General features: G+C 45.2%; 1 protein-coding gene across 7 annotated transcripts in view; it reads right to left on the bottom strand.

Moving 5' to 3' along the window:
• Positions 1-444: 444 nt before the first annotated feature.
• ANKDD1A (ankyrin repeat and death domain containing 1A) overlaps positions 445-20,024 on the bottom strand; it is a 47,830-nt gene continuing 28,250 nt past the window's right edge. For all 7 annotated transcript variants that reach the window (XM_030814557.1, XM_030814552.1, XM_030814553.1 and 4 more), the window contains 7 exons: positions 19,542-19,640; positions 10,827-10,925; positions 9,803-9,901; positions 8,759-8,854; positions 5,903-6,092; positions 2,947-3,078; positions 445-1,971 (listed from right to left, as the gene is read on the bottom strand). In XM_030814557.1, the coding sequence (XP_030670417.1) occupies positions 1,910-1,971; positions 2,947-3,078; positions 5,903-6,092; positions 8,759-8,854; positions 9,803-9,901; positions 10,827-10,925; positions 19,542-19,640 (777 nt within the window). In that variant the 3' untranslated portion in view covers positions 445-1,909. The remainder of the gene's footprint in view (positions 1,972-2,946; positions 3,079-5,902; positions 6,093-8,758; positions 8,855-9,802; positions 9,902-10,826; positions 10,926-19,541; positions 19,641-20,024) is intronic.

Here is a 20,024-nt window from a genome sequence, read left to right as displayed (position 1 = left end):
ATCCCAGCTACTCCGGAGGCTGAGGCAGGAGAATTGCTTGAACCCAAGAGACGGAGGTTGCAGTGAGCCAAGATCACGCCACTGCACTCCAAACAGGGCAACAAGTGTGAAACTCTGTTTTTTTTTTTTTTTTTTTTTTTCTGAGACAGAGTCTTGCTCTGTCACCCAGGCTGGAGTGCAGTGGCGCAATCTTGGCTCACTGCAAGCTCCGCCTCCCGGGTTCACGCCATTCTCCTGCCTCAGCCTCCCAAGTAGCTGCGACTACAGGTGCCCGCCACCACGCCTGGCTAATTTTTTGTATTCTTAGTAGAGATGGGGTTTCACCGTGTTAGCCAGGATGATCTCGATCTCCTGACCTTGTGATCTGCCCGCCTTGGCCTCCCAAAGTGCTGGGATTACAGGCATGAGCCACCGCGCCTGGCCAAGCTAAACTGTTTCAAAAAAAAAAAAAAAAAAGGAATCCAAAGAAAAAAATACATCACCTGCAAAAGGTGAAGAGAGAAAGGAAGCTTTTTCTCTAAAAATAGTGCAGATATCCTCTGAACCAATTTCCTTCGGTTTAATGTACCTGTATCTTGGGGTTTTTTTCCACTTAAGTTATCCTGGAGCTCGTTCCATAACAACACTTGGAAAGCACCCTCATCCTTTTTTCACTGCTGAACAGAATTCCATTGTGTGGATGGAACATACTCTATTTCACCAGTCCCCTGTAGCCAGTCACTTGGTTTGTTTCCAGTCTTTTGCTTTTTCAAAGTAATAACCTTGTATGTCTGTCATTTTATATGCATACAGGTTTATATGTAGGAAAAATTCCTAGAAGTAGGATTGCTGGACCAATGGATAAAAGTATATTGTGGACAGACAATGCCAAATTGCCTTTCAGAGACTGTGGCCCTGTGCACCCCATCAGGCATGTGTGACTGCCAAAGCTCCTGTCAGCTGTTTTATTTTATCTCCTTTCCAGTCTCAGGCTCAATGCAGAACTTTGAGGTAAGCTTTTCTAAAATGTAGGCTCCTAAACTGGTCACAGCCAGCTCTGCCACATGAAAGAGAGCTCAAATGAGACAGAAACAGCCTCTGGGCAGGATTTCTATCCTGCACAGATACATTTTCCACATTCTGGGAAACCGTGAAGCTTCCAGAGCTACATTTCCCCAGAAACACATCCCCCTGCTGGTACAGCCAAGCCCCACAACAAGCTGTGCTTGCCTGGCACCTCAAAGCCAAGCACCATGGATGCCACTTGCTATGGGTGCCTGCAATTTCAAATAATGAGAAATAAGAAATTTCAGCTTCTCAGTCCCTCTAGCCAACATTTCAGGTGCATGACAGCCTCAGGTGGCAAGCGGCTACTCTGCCGGACAGGGCAGAAGATGGAACGCCCCATCCCTGGGGAAGATCACGAGGTCAGGAGGTTGAGACCATCCTGGCTAACACAGTGAAACCCCGTCTCTACTGAAAATACAAAACATTAGCTGGGTGTGGTGGAGGGCACCTGTAGTACCAGCTACTCAGGAGGCTGAGGCAGGAGAATGGCGTGAACCTGGGAGGTGGAGGTTGCAATGAGCCGAGATTGCGCCACTGCACTCCAGCCTGGCGACAGAGTGAGACTCCATATCAAAAAAAAAAAAGAAGAAAGTGTGCCAAGAGCTCCAAGAGCTCCAAAGGACCATACCTGTGGGATGGGATTACCCACAAAACTTGAAACAGGCCCTTGGACCCATCCTCATGAAAAAGATCACTGTAGAAACATTTGCCTCCTGGGCTCTGCATGACTGTGCATTTCAGTAGAATCAGCTGAAGGTCTGTTAACAGTGATTTTTTTAAAAGCCCTTAAATGATGGTCGTCTTCTGTTCAGGTGGCTCCACACGCTGAGGTCCCACGTGCCTGAAGGTCTGGCCCCTCCGGTTACATGGCTGTGCACCTCCTGGGGGCACTCGGGGCTGCGTTTGCTTTCTTCCTGATATTTTCTGTTAAAAACAAGAATCTTACTTCCTCTGTTGCCTAAGCTCTGCCTCACAGGACTGGTTTTATGTTTTAATTGCCTGCCACAGTTTGTGTTAAAAGAAGATGCAACAACTATATTTAAGAACATTTTGGGGAAAGAAAGGTAGCATCCCTAATCCCTCTACCCTGAAATGACTCTTAGCTTTTCCACCTTGCCTATAGCAGCTATGAGGGGGGGTTCTTTCCTTTTTTCCCTCAATAATATGCTAGAAACATTTCCCTCAGCAATATACTAGAAATATGTCAGGAGTAGTTTTCTTTGTTGCCTCATAACTAATGGAGCCTTCACACTATCAGTGACTGCCTAGTGCCCCATTCTGTGGTTGCCCCATTATGTACCACGTCAGTGGGTATCACAGCGTTTAAGGCTTTTTCATCATGAGCTGATTTTGTTTTTAATGAGGGATTAGTACTAGAACCTTCTATCCTGCTTGTCTGATGATTCCACAGAACACTCTGAATCCCAAATCAGGCTTTTGAGATTGGCATACTCAAGTAAGTTGTGATGACCTCAGAAGGTTTATTTGACCAGATTTGACTGGTTCAACTCATATTAAGTCAGTTTTGGCTCCTATGTCTTAATGTTTGTGAAAAAAGAAGTCTGAAGGTGGTTCCAGGCTTATTCCAAAATGGAAAAAAATGTCAAGGTATAGAGGGCTGGTAAGGAAGAGATTATGGACAGCATCACTGGCTCCGGGGCTGTGAAGGTCACAGGGTTCAGTTTGGGCCAACACCCTCATTGCACAGATGGGGAAACGAGGGCTAGGAGGCACTGTAGTTTGCCCAAGGGAAAAGAGGGCAGGGCTAGGGGTAGGAATCTGGAAGGCCTAGAGCCAGCATCACAGCATTCTTGTCTGAGCAGCCCTTGGAGAGCCCTGCTGCATTCCAGTGGGGGCCACCCAGCTCCTGAGAAGAAGCCCAGCAGAGTACGCTCTTACCAGCCAGGTCCCTCCTGCCAATGGCCACGAGGCCCTCGAACAACGCTTTGCTGGGGTTCTCATCAGCCGTGGCCACGCCATGCAGCCAAATAAGCAGCATTCGGTGGCCGTGCTCCTGATAGCTCCTGGTGCCTGAGAACAGTGAGGGAGGAGAGAGAGAGGGAGAAGGAACCAATGAGGCCACTTGACCAGAGCGCCTGGCTATGCCACCCTGCACCGCCTCCTGAACATGCCCAGGTGGGAAAGAGGCCAAAAGCCTCCAAGGCCCTTCATGCTCCAGCCAAGCTCAGCCTGGAGATAGGTAAGGGGAGTGGAGGAGCAGCCTCTCAGATGGGGTGGGAAGGGTTTGTGTCTTGGTCTCTAGAACCTCCCCAGCCCCAGGCCTTCTCCTGAACACCCACCATGCACTCTGTTGGTGTCACTCTGAATGGAGAAAGAATTGACATTCATCGTTGTGGTACCATGATGCACAAATTGTACACTTCACCTCTCTGGCTGCTCAAAATAATCTGTGTCTTGCATGATAGTGGTCCTAATTTACAGATGAGAACACAGCTTAGTCAGAGACGGAGCTGGCCATGCTCTTTCCCTTGCGCCAGTGGTTCAGAGACTCAGCTGCTACTTGGAAACACCTAGGGCCCATGTCACCCCCAGAGATTCTCATGTACCTGGGACTGGGTGCAGCCTAGGCATTTAACGGTTTCAAAGTTTCCCAGGTGGTTCCAACATACAACCATGTTTGGAAAATAATTGCCCACACGGCATGGGGTTAACATGTTATTCAGCTGGCTGTGATTCAGCTGGCTCTCCTGTGCTGTGGAAACAGATAGATGCTGGACCACGCCCATCAGGTCCAGGTCACTCCATTCGCCCCTCTGACCTTCTGTGCCCCTCTTGGGGCCCTCAGCAGGCATGTCCTCACAGTGCTGCCCTTGGTGTGGTGGCACTTCCGCTTGACCCAGCAGTCTCAACACCATTTCTTAACTATCTCTGCCCCTGCCACTGTAATGTACAAGTGCTTCTTTATCATATATGAAAGTTCTTATCCGTAGCAGCGTTTACTTTTGAACTCTGCTCTATCCCAAATTGATATGCAAATATCAATTTGCATATTTTTGTGTCACGAATCTTTTTTTTCTCCTTTGGGAGACAGAGTCTCACTCTGTCCCCCAGGCTGGAGTGTAATGGTGGGATCTCAGCTCACTGCAAACTCTGCCTCCCGGGTTCAAGCGATTCTTTTTTTTTTTTTTTTTTTTTGAGACAGAGTCTTGCTGTCGCCCAGGCTGGAGTGCAGTGGCGCGATCTCGGCTCACTGCACGCTCCGCCCCCCGGGGGTTCATGCCATTCTCCTGCCTCAGCCTCCCGCGTAGCTGGGACTACAGGCGCCCGCCACCTCGCCCGGCTAATTTTTTGTATTTTTAGTAGAGACGGGGTTTCACCGTGTTAGCCAGGATAGTCTCGATCTCCTGACCTCGTGATCTGCCCTCCTCGGCCATTCTTGCGCCTCAGCCTCTCGAGTAGCTGTGATTACAGGAGCCCACCATCATGCCCGGCTAATTTTTGTATTTTTAGTAGAGATGGGGGCTTCACCATGTTGGCCGGGCTGGTCTCAAACTCCTAACCTCAGGTGATCTGCCCACCTCGGCCTCCCAAAGTGCTGACATTACAGGTAGGAGCCACCATGCCTGATCCAGGTATCTCTTTATGTTAATTTTATTTTGGCTTTATAAAAGGCTGAGTCTGGGCCGGGCACGGTGGCTCATGCCTGTAATCCCAGCACTTTGGGAGGCCGAGGCGGGTGGATCACGAGGTCAGGAGACCAAGACCATCTTGGCTAACACGGTGAAACCCCATCTCTACTAAAAAAAAAATACAAAAAATTAGCCGGGCGCAGTGGCAGGCGCCTGTAGTCCCAGCTACTTGGGAGGCTGAGGCAGGAGAATGGCGTCAACCCGGGAGGCGGAGCTTGCAATGAGCCGAGATCGTGCCACTGCAGTCCGGCCTGGGCGAAAGAGCGAGACTCCGTCTCAAAAAAAAAAAAAAACAAAGGCTGAGTCTGCTTGGGTTAGATCCCCTTTATTGTTTACCCCAGAATGTTCACTTTTATATCCCTGTTTATTCTTCCAGACAAATTATAGAATACTTCAGTTAAGTTTCAAAAACCTATTTTGATTAAAATTAGGTCAAAGTTTTAATCTAATTGGGGAAAAACTGATATCTATATGATACTTTTTCTTGCCACAAATACAGAATGTCATTCCGTTTACACAAGTCGTCTTTTATAGTTGAACCATTATTGTTTTATTCATATGTGTCATCTATATTTGTCTTTTAGGTTTTCCAGATGAAACACACACGATTGTAAATGGAATCTCTTTTAAAAGATTCTCTCTATATATTTTTTGCCCATTTAGCAGTGGTTCATAGGAGTTCTGTGGTGTTAGTATATTTTCTATATTTAGCCATTTCCTTGAATTATTTGATTAATTCTAAGATTTCTTTTTAGTTGATTCCTCTGGATGTCCTATGTATATTAAGTATTCCATCTGAATAATAAGTCTCTCTCTTCCTTTACAATATTTACACTCCTTATTTCTATTTCCTTTTCACACCTTAGAACCAGGGCCAAAATTTCCATATAGATGTTGAATAATAGTGACAACAGCAGGCCCTCTTCTTTTTACCAAGAATGGTTTTAGTTTAGGTATAAACAGTGGGTATCGGTTTGGGCTGATTGGTGAAGAATGTAAAATTCACAATCAATGGGGAGAGGCAGAGTGTGCACCCTGTGCAGAAGCCTGGAGGAGGGACAGAGCACCAGGTGTGTTGGACAGCGTGGGACCAGGCTGTGGGTTGCACAGGCTCTTTCACCAGAAGCACAGAAAACTGAACACATTTCAGGTGCCCCACCCCTCTACCCACTGGTTGCTTGGGGCGAGGAGAAGCAAGGTGGTACCTGTCCACTGTTGCTCGATGGCATAGACATGCGCCTCCGTGAACTCCCAGGAATATGCCAGCTTCTTCCACTCACGGGGCTGCAGATACCTGGAGGCCAGCCGCCACAGCACAGAACGGAGCTGCTGTGTTTCCTGCCGATGGTCCTGCTTAAAGGACAAGCTCTTCCCAGAGAGGTCACTGGGGTGGTCCTGTGTGGCAGATCCCAAAAGTGCAGAAGCTCTCCCTCATGATCCCAGACAGGGGCAATGCCGAGCCGAGGCCCCTATGACCCTCCTACGACCTCTGCTGGGGTGCCTGGGAGCTGCAGTTAGCAATGGCCAGGGACTTAATGTCCTCTCTTCTGGTTTCTCGCTCCATGCCTTGCCTTGACCTCTGGAACCCAAGTTGCTCCCACTGTTCTTCCACCTGGAATTCCTCTGCTCACCTTCCTGCCCCTCAACCTCACTGTCATAGTAAAAAGACCACCCATGTGCTACTTCCAGGGAGCCTTTCCAGATTCCTCCGGTCACCTGCCTCTCTTTCCTGTGTTCTTATAGCATGGGTGTCAGCAGAAGTACTCCGAAGCTTTGGCCAAACCAGGCAGGGCAAGAATCGGATTTGCTGAATCACAAGGGGTAGTAAAGGGTGGGATTACAAAATCCTTTCTAGCAAAGCAGGCAATGAAATTAGAGGTTACTAAAGAATTCTGTCATAGCATAAATGAAGCCCATAGAAGCCTAGGGCCCTCTAAAGGGAATGGATGCAGAGTTCTGGTTGTTAAGTTCAGGGTGAAAAAAATCATCCTGGTGTCTGCAATTCCAAAGCTTATGTCATGGTCAACAGTCTCTGGCAATCACTGTGAGGTGAAGCTTGGTTCTCACCTGGGGTATTAAAAACTGGTCCCCTGGGGCAGTGTTTTCAGCCCCATCTGCACATTGAGACCATCTGGGAACTTTAAGAACCACTGATGTCTGGCCCCCACCTCAGAGATTCTACCTGAATTGGCCTGGGGGTCCAGGAGGGATTTGTGATTCTGACATGCAGCCACTGCCTTAGTGGTGAGGACCTGTAAAGCCTGAAGTGGCTTAGTACTCAGCACAGAGATGAATCGGTTAGTCCAACCCTCAGTATTAACACTTTGGGATTATATTTAGGAATAATCTGTTGTATGTAAAAGAGTTGCAATGTTTAAGGGAATCTAGCTTATCAGTGGAAGAACATCTTATGATTCCTACTGAAATTTATCTACCAATTGATTCTGAAACAGTGATTTTTATTTGAAAGGGATAAGAAGTTTACTAAGTTTGTAAACCACATTGGAATGTTTAAGATATTTGAGATTATTTACAGGTTTAAGTTAATGGTCTTATTAGGATAATTTAAGAATTTAAGAAGCATTTGAAGTGCTTAAAAAGAAAATCTGTTATATTAAGTTTATTTATTCAGTTTCAATGTTTAAGGTAGTTTAAGTTTAAACATGGGACCCAACATTACTCAAAAGACTTCCTTGAAACTGACTGGAAAAATTTATTAGTTGTATAAATAGAATAATAAGATTTATAAAATGAATTTTAAAGTTTAAGAAAAACTAGGTTTTATTTAGCAGATTCGATACAGATGCCCCTCAACTTATGATGGGGTTATGTCTTGATAAAAATATCATAATTTGACCAGCCATGGTGGCTCACACCTGTAATCCCAGCACTTTGGGAGGCTGAGGTGGGCAGATCACAAGGTCAGAAGATTGAGACCATCCTGGCCAACATAGTGAAACCCCGTCTCTACTGAAAATACAAAAAATTAGCTGGGCGTGGTGGCGGGCACCTGTAGTCCCAGCTACTTGGGAGGCTAAGACAGGAGAATCGCTTGAACCCAGTAGGCAGAGGTTGCAGCAAGCCGAGATTGCACCACTACACTCCAGCCTGGGCGACAGAGTGAGATTCCGTCTCAAAAAGAAAAAAAAAAAAAAAAAAAATATATATATATATATATATATATATATATATATATATATAAAAGTTGAAAATGCATTTAATCCCCCTAACCTACAGACCATCATAGTTTAGCTTAGCCTACCTTACATGTGCTTAATACACTTACATTAGTTTATAGTGGAGCAAATCATCTAACACAAAGCCGATTTTATAATAAAGTGCTGAATATCTCATGTCATTTATTGAATACTATATTGAAGTGAAAAACAGCATGGCTGTACAGGTACTCGAAGTATGGTTTCTACTTAATGTGTATCACTTTTGCGCCATCATAAAGTAAAAAAGTCATAAGCTGAACCATTGTAATTGGGGACCATCTGTATTAACTTTGAAAACTGAAGTAAATGCAAAATTATCTTCTGTATATAAAAACAAGCCCCAAGGACACCAGAAAACTCCCTACCTCCATTTGCTAACTGGAATAGCAAACATTCTGCCACTCTTCTGTCCCAAGTCCACAGGAGACACTACTAATCAATCCCAGCACACTTACTTCTGGCTCGGAAAGTTGCCTGAGCATAGCATCCCAAGCAGTAGTTCAATCACCTGGAGATGGTGTGAGATGGAACCACCTGCCCTCTCTTTTTCACACATGTATGCATTCATGCATGCATGCATTCATCGGCTGGAAGCTACAGCAGTGTCCAGCAGTATCTCCACGCTGGCATGGACCTCAGTCTGCCTTGTTTCAGCCTGTTTGGACACTTGCCCTTCACCAGATCCTCACAAACAACTGTGGTAACATACAAGGTGGTGATTATCACCCGCTTGGAGACTGAGGGACCCAGAATTGGTCAGGCCTGGGGTTCAAAGCCAGCTCCATCTGGAGCCAAAATCACTCCCTTTCCAATGAGGAAAGATCAAGTGTGAGGCCTCCGTACCTTCTCCCATCTGTAGAAACGATCAGCTTTTATGATCATGTCCACCAGGCTGACATGGTTGCTGCGGGCGGCCACTGCCAGGGCGGTTTTTCCCTGCTGCAATTAAGAGGCAAGGAGAGAAGCCAGAGTTTCTACAGGAGGGGTACACAAGGGCTTCTAGCACTGAGGAAAAACCCTCCTGCCCACAGGAAGTGCTTTCCAGCAGTCTACGCTGAGAGCAGAAAGGTTTTCTGGTTTTCTGGGCATGATGGGGATATGGAAAAGTCACAAATAGAATAAAACAATAGCAATACATAATTCTAGTGACCACCTCTTGTGTTTCTTTAGAAATTAGGAAGCTTTAGAGCTTATGAAACTCAGCCCTCATTAACTTTTCAATATCCCCTGTGAAATAGGGGTTCCCACCCACTTTTCAGATGAAGAAACAAGAGCCCAGAGATGGGGGCTTGGGTTTATCATGTCACTTTTGCCTTTTGCCCACCTCCCATCAGGCCTCCTTTTCTCCAGGCCTCCCAGACAGTTAGCTCCACAGACCTGCAGTGAGATGGGAAGCTCCCCTTCACATCTGGCCAGCTGCCCTGGGGCCTAGCTCAAAGCAGGGGGCCCCCTCCTAGGTCCAGCTTCAGGATCTGATCCTGGCCCCCAGCTCTACCCCACACCATCCTAGGCTGGCCTCGCTGAGTCACATGTGCAGGTGCCCCTCCCCTCATACGCCTGTGACCTCCCAGCCTCATACCAAGTCTTCACCCTACCAGGTGACTCAGGAGGTCACAGTCTGATGGGGGTCATAAAAGAGAAAGCAATCATTTTACAGGCCTATACCAGAGGGGAGTGGGCCAAGGCTGAGGGACCTTAGTAGAGAGAGGGGAAGGTGGTGGAAGGTCAGGAAGGCTTCCTGGAGGAGGTTGCATTTGAGCTGGTATAGAAAGGATGACAGTCCTTGAACACCCTGAGAGGGAGGAGGGAGGGGGCATTCGTAGCAGGGTCTCTGGCAAAGGGGGAGCCATGAAAACCTGAAATGAGGTGGGTTATAAGCAGAGGTACCTTATCTCTCAGGTTTAAGTCAACCCCAGCAATGAGGAGCATCTCTGCTATGTCCTGCCAGGCGTGCTCTGCAGCCAGGTGAAGGGGCGTCTGCTGCCTCTAGGGGAGAAGCCAAGGGAACAGGTGAGTGAAAAGCACGTAGGGGTGGCCCACTACCCTAAGTCAACCCCCACAATGATCCTAGTATATTTCTTCTAGTCTTTTCTTTAATGCAGAATGTTTTTAGTTTGTTGGTTTTACATACATGAGATCATCCTATATGTACATTTTACATCTTATTTTTTTTTACCCCAACGTGACACTTTTTGTGTACTATAAACTCTGATAAACGCCATTTTTGATAACTCCATAATAGCCTATTTTTGTCTGTGCCATAATTTACCTAACCACTTCCCTATTATTAAATATTTAGGCCATTTTCAAATTGAAGACTGATAAATAATACTGCAGTAAATATCTGTGCATGAGCTTTTAATATGTTTCTCAAGGCTCAGTTCCCAGCAATGCTCATACATATCATTTAAAGGTATATGATATATTCTGCCAAATTGCTTTCAACTCCCAGTGGCTCTGTGAGCCATGCCCTTGCTAGTACTGAGAATTATATGGTTGATGGGTAGATTGTGGGGACAGCATTTAAAAGGGCTCTTTACTATCACAGCTTCAGGACTCAGAGGCCTCTTGTTACACAAGACTGCCTCAGTCACCCCTGCCCTGGGAATGTTCCCTAAGGAAAAAAAGCAATGAAAGGAAAAGGTTGAATGTAAAAAGATGTTCACTGCAATGTTATAGACCATGGCCAAAACTTGGGAACATGCAAAATGTTCAAAAGAGGGGAATGATGAACAAAATGATATTCCCTTCAACAACTATTTAAATTACCTTCTAAAAGCTAAAAAAAAAAAAAAAAAAAAAAAAGCAATTCCTCAACTCTGGGCCATGCTAGGAGACACAGCCAAGCCTGCCAGCCTGGGAGGGTTTCCAGAAGCTCCCTGGGGCCCGGAAGGTCTCTGTAGCCACTTACATTGTCCATGGTATTCAAGTCACTGTCAGAGTTGATGAGGAGCCGGACCAAGGCAGGGAAGTTGTGCCTCACAGCGAGGTGCAGAGGAGAGGCACCCTGCTGTGGGAGGAGATACACAGATCAATCGACGAGTCCCTGCCAGGGCTGCCCAGCTGCAGGCTGGTGCTGGGGACAGAAGGAGGGAAGGGTATAGTGCTTCTGGGTTTGGCCCTTTTAGCTTCTTGGATGACGTGGGTGGCCTTAGGCAATTATGGTCCCAAAGCTTGAATTCCTGGAGCCCCAAACGGATCTTCTAGATGGGTGAGGGTCTGAAGACCCAAGGGTGAGACCCTGCTATGTCAGGAACTCACTATGTGACCTTGGGCAAGTCATTTCCCTTCTCTGCCACTCTTCATCTGGCAAGTGATATTTACCATGGTCCCTCCTAGCAACAATACCTTAAGATTCTCTGACATCTCATTTAAGCTACACAACAACCTAGGAAGTATATAGGGATGGTGTTCTTATTAGTATCTTCACCTTACAAACAGAAACACTGAAGTTCAGAAAACTTAAGTGACTTACCCAAGGACACATAGCTAATAGGAACTATGTCTTATTGGACTTTCTACTCCCACCACGTCCCCACCCCCAGTACCTAGGGACCTAGTACGTGATAACTATTTGTGTAGAAAATGAATGAATGAGAGAGCCAGCTGGGACCAGAAAAGATACCTCACTCCAAGTCCAACTCTCCTTCAACAGTGGAAGACACCATCCCCAATAGTCTCCTGTGGCCCCCTGAGTAAATGACAAAGAAGGGATACTCCCCCCTCTCTAGGTGATATAGTGACACACATACTGTGGAATAGTACAAGGCCAATAAAATTGATATTAGAAACTAACAGTAGAAAACATCCTCATGTATTGAGCTATAAAAGGGTTACAGAACAGAATACACACACACATAAAACAAAAATGCCCATTATTGCCATTACTAGTTTAGGCCAGTGGGTATGGAGTGTTATCAATATTAGAAAAGAAGATTTGAAGAAAAAATTATTTGTAGACATGTAATTGTATAGTTACACAGAGCTAGCACAGTTGCTCTGTCTTACCATGTGATGCCTCCCGTCATGTCACAACACAGCAGGAAGGCCCTTACAAGATGCTAGTACCATGCTCTAGGACTTCCCAGCCTCTAGAACTATGAGCTAAATAAATCTCTATTCTTTATAAGTCACCCAGTCTATGGTATTCAGTTACAGCAACACAAAATGGACTAGGACACCTCTCCCACAAAAATCCTACTAGAATAAAGTCATATAGAAGACAAAAATACCATTCAGTAGCATTCTTGTATTGAATGCTTACAAGAAATGATACATAATTTTAAAAAAGATATTCTAGTCACAGTGACAGCCAAAAAATATAAACTAACTATGAAGGCTGTAATTAGAAATGAATAAGACAAAGGTAAACCAAAGCTATATAACATCACTGAGGGATATAAAAGAAGACAAAGAAATAGCAAGACCAGGTGTGGTAGCTCACACCTGTAATCCCAGTACTTTGGGAGGCTAAAGTGGGAGGACCACTTGAGCCCAGGAGTTCAAGATCAGCCTGGACAACATAGTGGGACCCTGTCTCTACAAAAAATTTAAAACAAAATTAGCTGAGCATAGTGGTGCACACCTGTAGTCCCAGCTACCTGGGAGGCTGAGGCAGGAGGATTGCTTGAGCCCAAGAGGACACGAGGCTGCAGTAAGCCATGATCCTACCACTGCACTCCAATCTGGGCGATAGAGTGAGACCTTGTCTCTAAAAAATCTATCTATCTAGGCCAGGCACGGTGGCTCATGCCTGTAATCCCAGCACTTTGGGAGGCCAAGGTGGGCGGATCATGGGGTCAGGAGATGGAGACCATCCTGGCTAACACGGTGAAATCCCGTCTCTGCTAAAAATACAAAAAAAAACTAGCCGGGCGTGGTGGCAGGCGCCTGTAGTCCCAGCTACTCGGGAGGCTGAGGCAGGAGAATGGCATGAACCTGGGAGGCGGAGGTTGCAGTGAGCGGAGATCACACCACTGCACTCCAGCCTGAGGGAGGGAGCAAGACTCCGCCTCAAAAAAAAAAAAAAAAAAATTAGCCGGGCATGGTGGCGGGCGCCTGTAGTCCCAGCTACTCAGGAGGCTAAGGCAGGAGAACGGCATGAACCCGGGAGGCGGAGCTTGCAGTGAGCCGAGATCGCGCCACTGCACTCCAGCCTGGGTGACAGAGCGAGACTCCGTCTCAAAAAAAATAAATCTATCTATCTATCAATCAATCAATCAATCATCCTATCCCCACCATGGATGGTGGAGAGGATCCTCTTACCTAAAGCTCTCTCTCCCATCTGTCAAATATTTTTGTTAATTTTAACCATTCTGAAAAGTAGTATATCATGGTGGTGTTAACTTACACTTCCCTAATAGCTAATGATGTTAAACATCTTTTCATGTGCTTATTTGCCATCTGTATATCCTCTTCAGTGAAATGTCTATTCTTGTCTTTTGCCCATTTTTTTTTTTACTGTTGAGTTTTTTGAGAGCTCTTTATATACTCTAGACACTAGCCTTTATAAGATATGTGATTTGCAAATCTCTTCTCTTGGTCCGTAGCTTGTTTTTTCATCCTCTTAACAGATCCTTTGCAGAGCAGAATTTTTTAATTTTGATGAGGTCCAATTAATCAAATTTTTGCTTCTATGGATCATGTTTTTAGTGTCAAGTCTAAGAACTCTTTGGCCTTACCCTAGATCCAAAAATTTTCCTCCTTATATTTTTTCTAAAAGCTTTATAGTTTTACATTTAAGTCTGTGATCCATTTTGAGTTAATTCTGTATAAGGTGTGAGGTTTTAGTTGAGGCTCTTTTTTTGCCTATGGATGTACAGTTGCTTCAGTACCATTTGTTGAAAAGGCTATCAAACCTTCCTCCACTGAATTGATTTTGCATCTTCAATAAAAATCAGCTGGGCATATTTTCATGGTCTTCCCACCCTTCTTTTTGAAGCATATTACACTGTTCTGCAGCTTTATATTTTTTTGCTTTTTATTTTTTAGAGCCAAGGTCTTGATCTGTCATGCAGGTTGGAGCGCAGTGTGTGATCACAGTTGACTGCAACTTCAAACCCTTGGGCTCACATGATCTTCCTGCCTCAGCCTCTGGAGTAGCAGGGACTATAGGCATGTGCCTCCAGCCCAGCTAATTTTAAAGTTTTTTTGTAGAGACAGTCTCGCTTTGTTGCCCAGGCTGGTCTTGAACTCCTAGCCTCAAGTGATCCTCCCATCTCAGCTTCTCAAAGTGCTGGAATTACAAGTGTGAGCCACCATTTCTGGCCTATTCTGCAGTTTTTAATAAACTTTTTCTGTCTTTTTTGTTTGTTTTGAGACAGGATCTTGCTCTGTCACCCAGGATGGAGTGCGGTGGCAAGATCATGGCTCACTGCTGCCTTGACCTCCTGGGCCCAAGCAATCCTTCCACTTCAGCCTCCCAAAGTGCTAGGATTACAGGTGCAAGCTACCATGCCTAGCCTAAACTTTTATTTTAGAACATACTTAGTTTCACGTGAAAGCTGCAAAGATAACAGAGTTCCCACATACCCCACATCCAGTTTCCTCTACTGCTAACATCTTAATTAGTATGATGTTTTTGTCATAATTAATGAGACAATGTCAATTGATTATTAGAACTTAAAATCCATACTCTATTCAGAGTCTTCAGTTTCTTTTTTTTTTCTTTTGAGACGGAGTCTCTCTCTGTTGCCCAGGCTGGGGTGCAGTGGCACGATCTCGGCTCACTGCAACCTCCACCTCCTGAGTTCAAGTGATTCTCCTGCCTCAGCCTCCCAAATAGCTGGGATTACAGGCGCCCGCCACCACACCCGGCTAATTTTTAATTTTGAGTAAAGATGGGGTTTCACCATGTTGGCCAGGCTGGTCTCAAACTTCTGACCTCAAGTGATCCACCCACTTCAGCCTCCCAAAGTGCTGGGATTACAGGCGTGAGCCACTGCGCCTGGCCCTTAAGTTTCTACCTAATATCCTTTCTGTTCCAGGATCCCATCCAGGATACCACATTATATTTAGTTGTCATGTCTCCGAATGCTCCTCTTGGCTGTGCTGGTTTCTCAGACTTTCGTTTTTGATGACCTTGACATTTTGAGAATTACTTGTCAAGTATTTCGTAGAATGTCTCTTAACCAGGATTTGTCTGCTGTTGTTCTCGGAATTAGACTAGGGTTAGGAGTTTGGGGGAGGATTACAGAGATAAAGTATCATTTTCGTCACACCATTATCCAGGGTAAATACTGCCAACATGACTCATCACTGTTGATGTTGGCCTTGACCGCCTGGCTGAGGTAGTGTTTGTCAGATTTCCCCACAGTAAGGTGACTCTTTTCTCCTTCCCGTACTGCACTTTCTGGCAGGAAGTCACTATGCACAGCCTGTACTTAAGGTGTCGGGAGGTTCTGCTTCACCTCCTTGAGAGCATGGTATCTACCTAAATTATTTGAAATTCTTCTGCATAGGATATTTGTTTATTCTCCTCCATTTACTTATTCAATCATTTATTTATATCAGTATGGACGCACAGTTTTTTTATACTTTGGATTACAATCCAATACTACTTTATTTTATTGCTTAAGTAGTTTCAGAGTTGACCATTGGGAGCTCTCTCCGGTGGCCCCTGTGTCCTTTTGACACAGCCTAATCATCGTTTTTTAATGGAGTGCTCCTTTACTTTCTGGCACTACAAGATGCTCCAGACTCACCCTATATATTAGTATTTCCTGCCCTAGTCCTAGACTTAGCCATTTTCCCAAAGAATCTTGGTTCCTAGTAGTAGAGAATTTGTACCTGCTTTGTTCACATAACTATATCTTTAAGGTCTTTCCATATAAGTACATTTTTTGAAAACTGTCCTCATTCTTATTTATTTTTATTTTTATTTATTTTTTTGAGATGGAGTCTCACAGTCCCCCAGGCTGGAGTATAGTGGCACAATCTCGGCTCACTGCAACCTCTGCTTCCTGAGTTCAAGCGATTCTTCTGCCTCAGCCTCCTGAGTAGCTGGGACTACAGGCGTGTGCCACCACACCCAGCTAATTTTTTGTACTTTTAGTAGAGACGGGGTTTCAGTATGTTGGCCAGGCTGGTCTCGAACTCCTGACCTCATGATCCGCCTGCCTCAGCCTCCCAAAGTGCTGGGATTACAGGCGTGAGCCACTGCGCCCGGCCCGGCCGTCCTCATTCTTTTTTTATAGTTACATAGTATTCCATTGCATGGATGGGCCATAATTTATTACATTGTCTCCTAGTTAAACATGGGTTTCAATATTTTGCTATTACAAATGATACTGCAGCAAAAACCTTGTACATATTATCATTCCATACATGTGGAAGTATATCTGTAGAATAAATTCCTAGATTTGTTAAGTCAAAGGGCAAATGTATTTGTATGTTTTATACATATTGATAAATTACCCTCTGAACAGATTGTACCAACTTCTACTCCTTCCAGTAATATATGAAGGTGCCTATTTCCCTACAGCTTTGTCAACCCACTTGGCAAAACTTTTGGATTTTTGCCAACCTAATGAGTGAAGAATTATATCTCCATGTAGTATTAATTTGCATTTCTCTTAAGAATCCTCTGTGTTTCCTTTTCTACCAAATGTCTCTTCATAACCTTTGGCCATTTTTCTTTTGTGTTATTTGTTTTTTAACTTTGAAATGATTTGTGGGAATTTTTTTTATTTTAATTTTTTTTAGAGGTAAGGTCTCACTCTGTTACCCAGGCTGGAGTGCAGTGGTGTGATCACAGCTCACTGCAGCCTCAACCTCCTCGGCTCAAGTGATCCTTCAACTTCAGCCCCCAGAGGATCTGGGACTATAGGAAGGTACCCACCACCATACCCAGCTGATTTTTAAATTTTTTGTAGAGGCCGGGCGCGGTGGCTCACGCTTGTAATCCCAGCACTTTGGGAGGCCGAGACGGGTGGATCACGAGGTCAGGAGATCGAGACCACGGTGAAACCTGGTCTCTACTAAAAATACAAGAAATTAGCCGGGCGTGGTGGCGGGCACCTGTAGTCCCAGCTACTCGGAGAGGCTGAGGCAGGAGAATGGCGTGAACCCGGGAGGTGGAGCTTGCAGTGAGCCGAGATTGCGCCACTGCACTCCGGCCTGGGCCACAGAGCGAGACTCCATCTCAAAAAAAAAAAAAATTTTTTTTGTAGACATGGGGTCTCACTATGCTGCCCAGGCTGGTCTTGAACTCCTGGACTCAAGCAATCCTCCCACCTCAGCCTTCCAAAGTGTTGGGATTACAGGTGTGAGCCACTGCACCAACATTAAGCACAATGGCATAATGTTGCACCTGGCAACACCTTCACTTTTTATGAATGTGTCTTTTGACACTGTTACTACCAGCAAGTTACTTTTGGTACTAAAAACAACGCAAATACAACAAATAAAAGTGACACAAATAAATAAATAATAGGCAGCAAAAACAGCTAAAATGAAAAGGAAAACAACATACTAAATGAGGGTAACAGGAAAACTTCATAGTTTGACCACTGGGCTGGCATCAGGATTCTCATGTCTTGATGAGCAGAAACATGTAAGCATTTAGCCTGAATTCTTTCTAGCTGGAGGTGATACTATTTACATGGGGAAAAATGGGAGGGCATTAAAAAAAAGTCCTTGCTTTTCTAGGGCTTTGGAATCAAGGATGCCTTTCTTCTCTATATTCCAATGAATTGTGTAATGTTGTTTTTATAATAAGTTTAAATATAGTACTTGTTTTAGTTGTAAGAAATGACCCCTTTCTGATTTAAACTATAGATGTTTCCTTGTTTATGTAATGGGAATAATAATAACAGTACTTATAGGTAAGGAAACAGGCCCAAATAGGTCAAAGCAGCTTGCCCAGGGTTATTTAGTTTGTAGTACCAGCATACAAAGCCAGGCCTAACACCAAAGCCTGTTGTTTTCAAATTTTAATGATTTAATTCAGCTTGATAGTTATTGTCAACTTGCCTTCTAGAAAGATAGTTACCATTTGAAACTCCCACTACTTTTTTTTTTTTCTTTTTGAGACAGTCTCACTCTGTTGCCCAGGCTGGAGTGCAGTGGAGCGATCTTGGCTCATTGCAACTTCTGCCTCCTGGGTTCAAGTGATTCTCGTGCCTCAGCCTCCCAAGTAGCTGGGATTACAAGGATATACCACCACGCCTGACTAATTTTCTTTTTTTTTTTTTTTTGAGGCGGAGTCTTGCTCTGTCGCCCAGGGTGGAGTGCAGTGGTGCAATCTCGGCTCACTGCAAGCTCTGCCTCCCAGGTTCACGCCATTCTCCTGCCTCAGCCTCCTGAGTAGCTGGGACTACAGGTGCCTGACACCAAGCTGGCTAATTTTTTGTTGGGGTTTCACCATGTTATCCAGGATGGTCTTGATCTCCTGACCTCGTGATCCGCCCGCCTCAGCCTCCCAAAGTGCTGGGATTACAGGTGTGAGCCACTGCACCCGGCCACGCCTGGCTAATTGTCTATATTTTTTGTAGAGATGGGGTTTCACCATGTTGCCCAGGCTGGTCTCGAACTCCTAGCCTCAAGCAATCTGCTCACCTTGGCCTCCCAAAGTGCTGGGATTACAGGCTCATGCCACCATGCCCAGCCCAATTTTTTTTTTTTTTTTTTTTTGAGACAGAGTCTTGCTCTTGCCCAGGCTGGAGTGCAGTGGTGTGATCATGGCTCACTGTGGCCTCAACCTCCTGGGCTCAAGCAGTCCTTTTGCCTCAGCCTCCCAAGTAGCTAGGACTACATGTGTACACCACCATGACCAGCCAGTTTTTCAAAAAACATTTTGTAGAGATGGATCTCCCTGGGTTACCCAGGCTGGTCTTGAAGTCCTGAGATCAAGCAATACTCCAGCCTCGGCCTCCCATAATGCTGAGATTACAGGTGTGAACCACTGCACTCCCAAAGTCTGTGTTTTAACCAAAAGATTATACACTTCCTGTGTGTGGGCCAAATGTATAACAGGAAAAAGATTAACAATTAAGTGGACAGATAGGCAACATAAAAGATTAATACTAAAACCCAATGCCTAGGCTTGGCACAGTGACTCATGCCTGTAATCCCAGCACTTTGGGAGGCCGATGCTGGCGAATCACTTGAGTCAGGAGTTCAAGACCAGCCTGGCCAACATGGTGAAACCCCATGTATTTTTCTACCAAAAATACAAAAAAAAAAAAATTAGCCAGGCATGGTGGTGTGTGCCTCTAGTTCCAGCTATTCAGGAGGCTGAGGCAGGAGAATCACTTGAACCTGGGAGGCAGAGGCTGTAGTGAGCTGAGATTGCACCACTGCACTCCAGCCTGGGCAACAGAGCAAGACTCCAGCTCAAAAAAAAAAAAAGAAAGAAAAGAAAAAGAAAAAAAAAAGCCCCAATGCATAAATGAGCAGAGAACAGGAGCTGATAATTCAGTTCAGAGGAATTGCAAGCAAGCTTGGTTTCTAATCCTATTACAGCTGCAACAGTATTTCACTCTCCTAAGTGCTGCCAGCTCCCCTACTCCTGGTCCGCACCCCAACCCCAAGGGTCCGATGTGCCTGTTTCTCCCTGTGCTTCATCAGTGTGCTCATGGAAGGCTTTGCAACGGAGACCCCCCTTCAACACTCACGCCATACTTACATGATCAACCACATTGGTGCAGCCTCCTGCGTGGATGAGGACCCGAAACACATCCTCCGAGCCACTGAGGGCTGCATAGTGAAGGCAGCTCAGGTTTTTCTAGAAGGAAACAGGCATCAATGCAATATCACAAGGACCCCTCCTACTGAGGTTTGCAAAGCTCTTTGAGATTCATTTTTCCATTTGAGTGTCACAACACCCTGGGAGTATTATCCCCATTTAACTGAGGCTGGAAAAATCAATGACTTTCCCAGGCCTCGTGACCAGTAAAAGGAACTCACTATGGTCTCAGTCTTTTCCTCACCTCCTATCACAAACTCAAGAATGTAGACCAAAGCCTGCCCAGTTCTATGGCTGGTAAAAACATGCAGATGATAGACTCTAAGGAGGTGGTTTTCTTTTTTTTTTCCCGAGACAGAGTCTCACTCTGTCACCCAAGCTGGAGTACAGTGGCACAATCTCAGCTCACTGCAACCTCCACCT

Source organism: Nomascus leucogenys, chromosome 6, assembly GCF_006542625.1.
Source record: "Nomascus leucogenys isolate Asia chromosome 6, Asia_NLE_v1, whole genome shotgun sequence".
NCBI classification, from domain to species: domain Eukaryota; kingdom Metazoa; phylum Chordata; class Mammalia; order Primates; family Hylobatidae; genus Nomascus; species Nomascus leucogenys.
The sequence above is the reverse complement of the archived record's forward strand: the minus strand, read 5'-3'. Positions and strand labels throughout refer to the sequence as shown.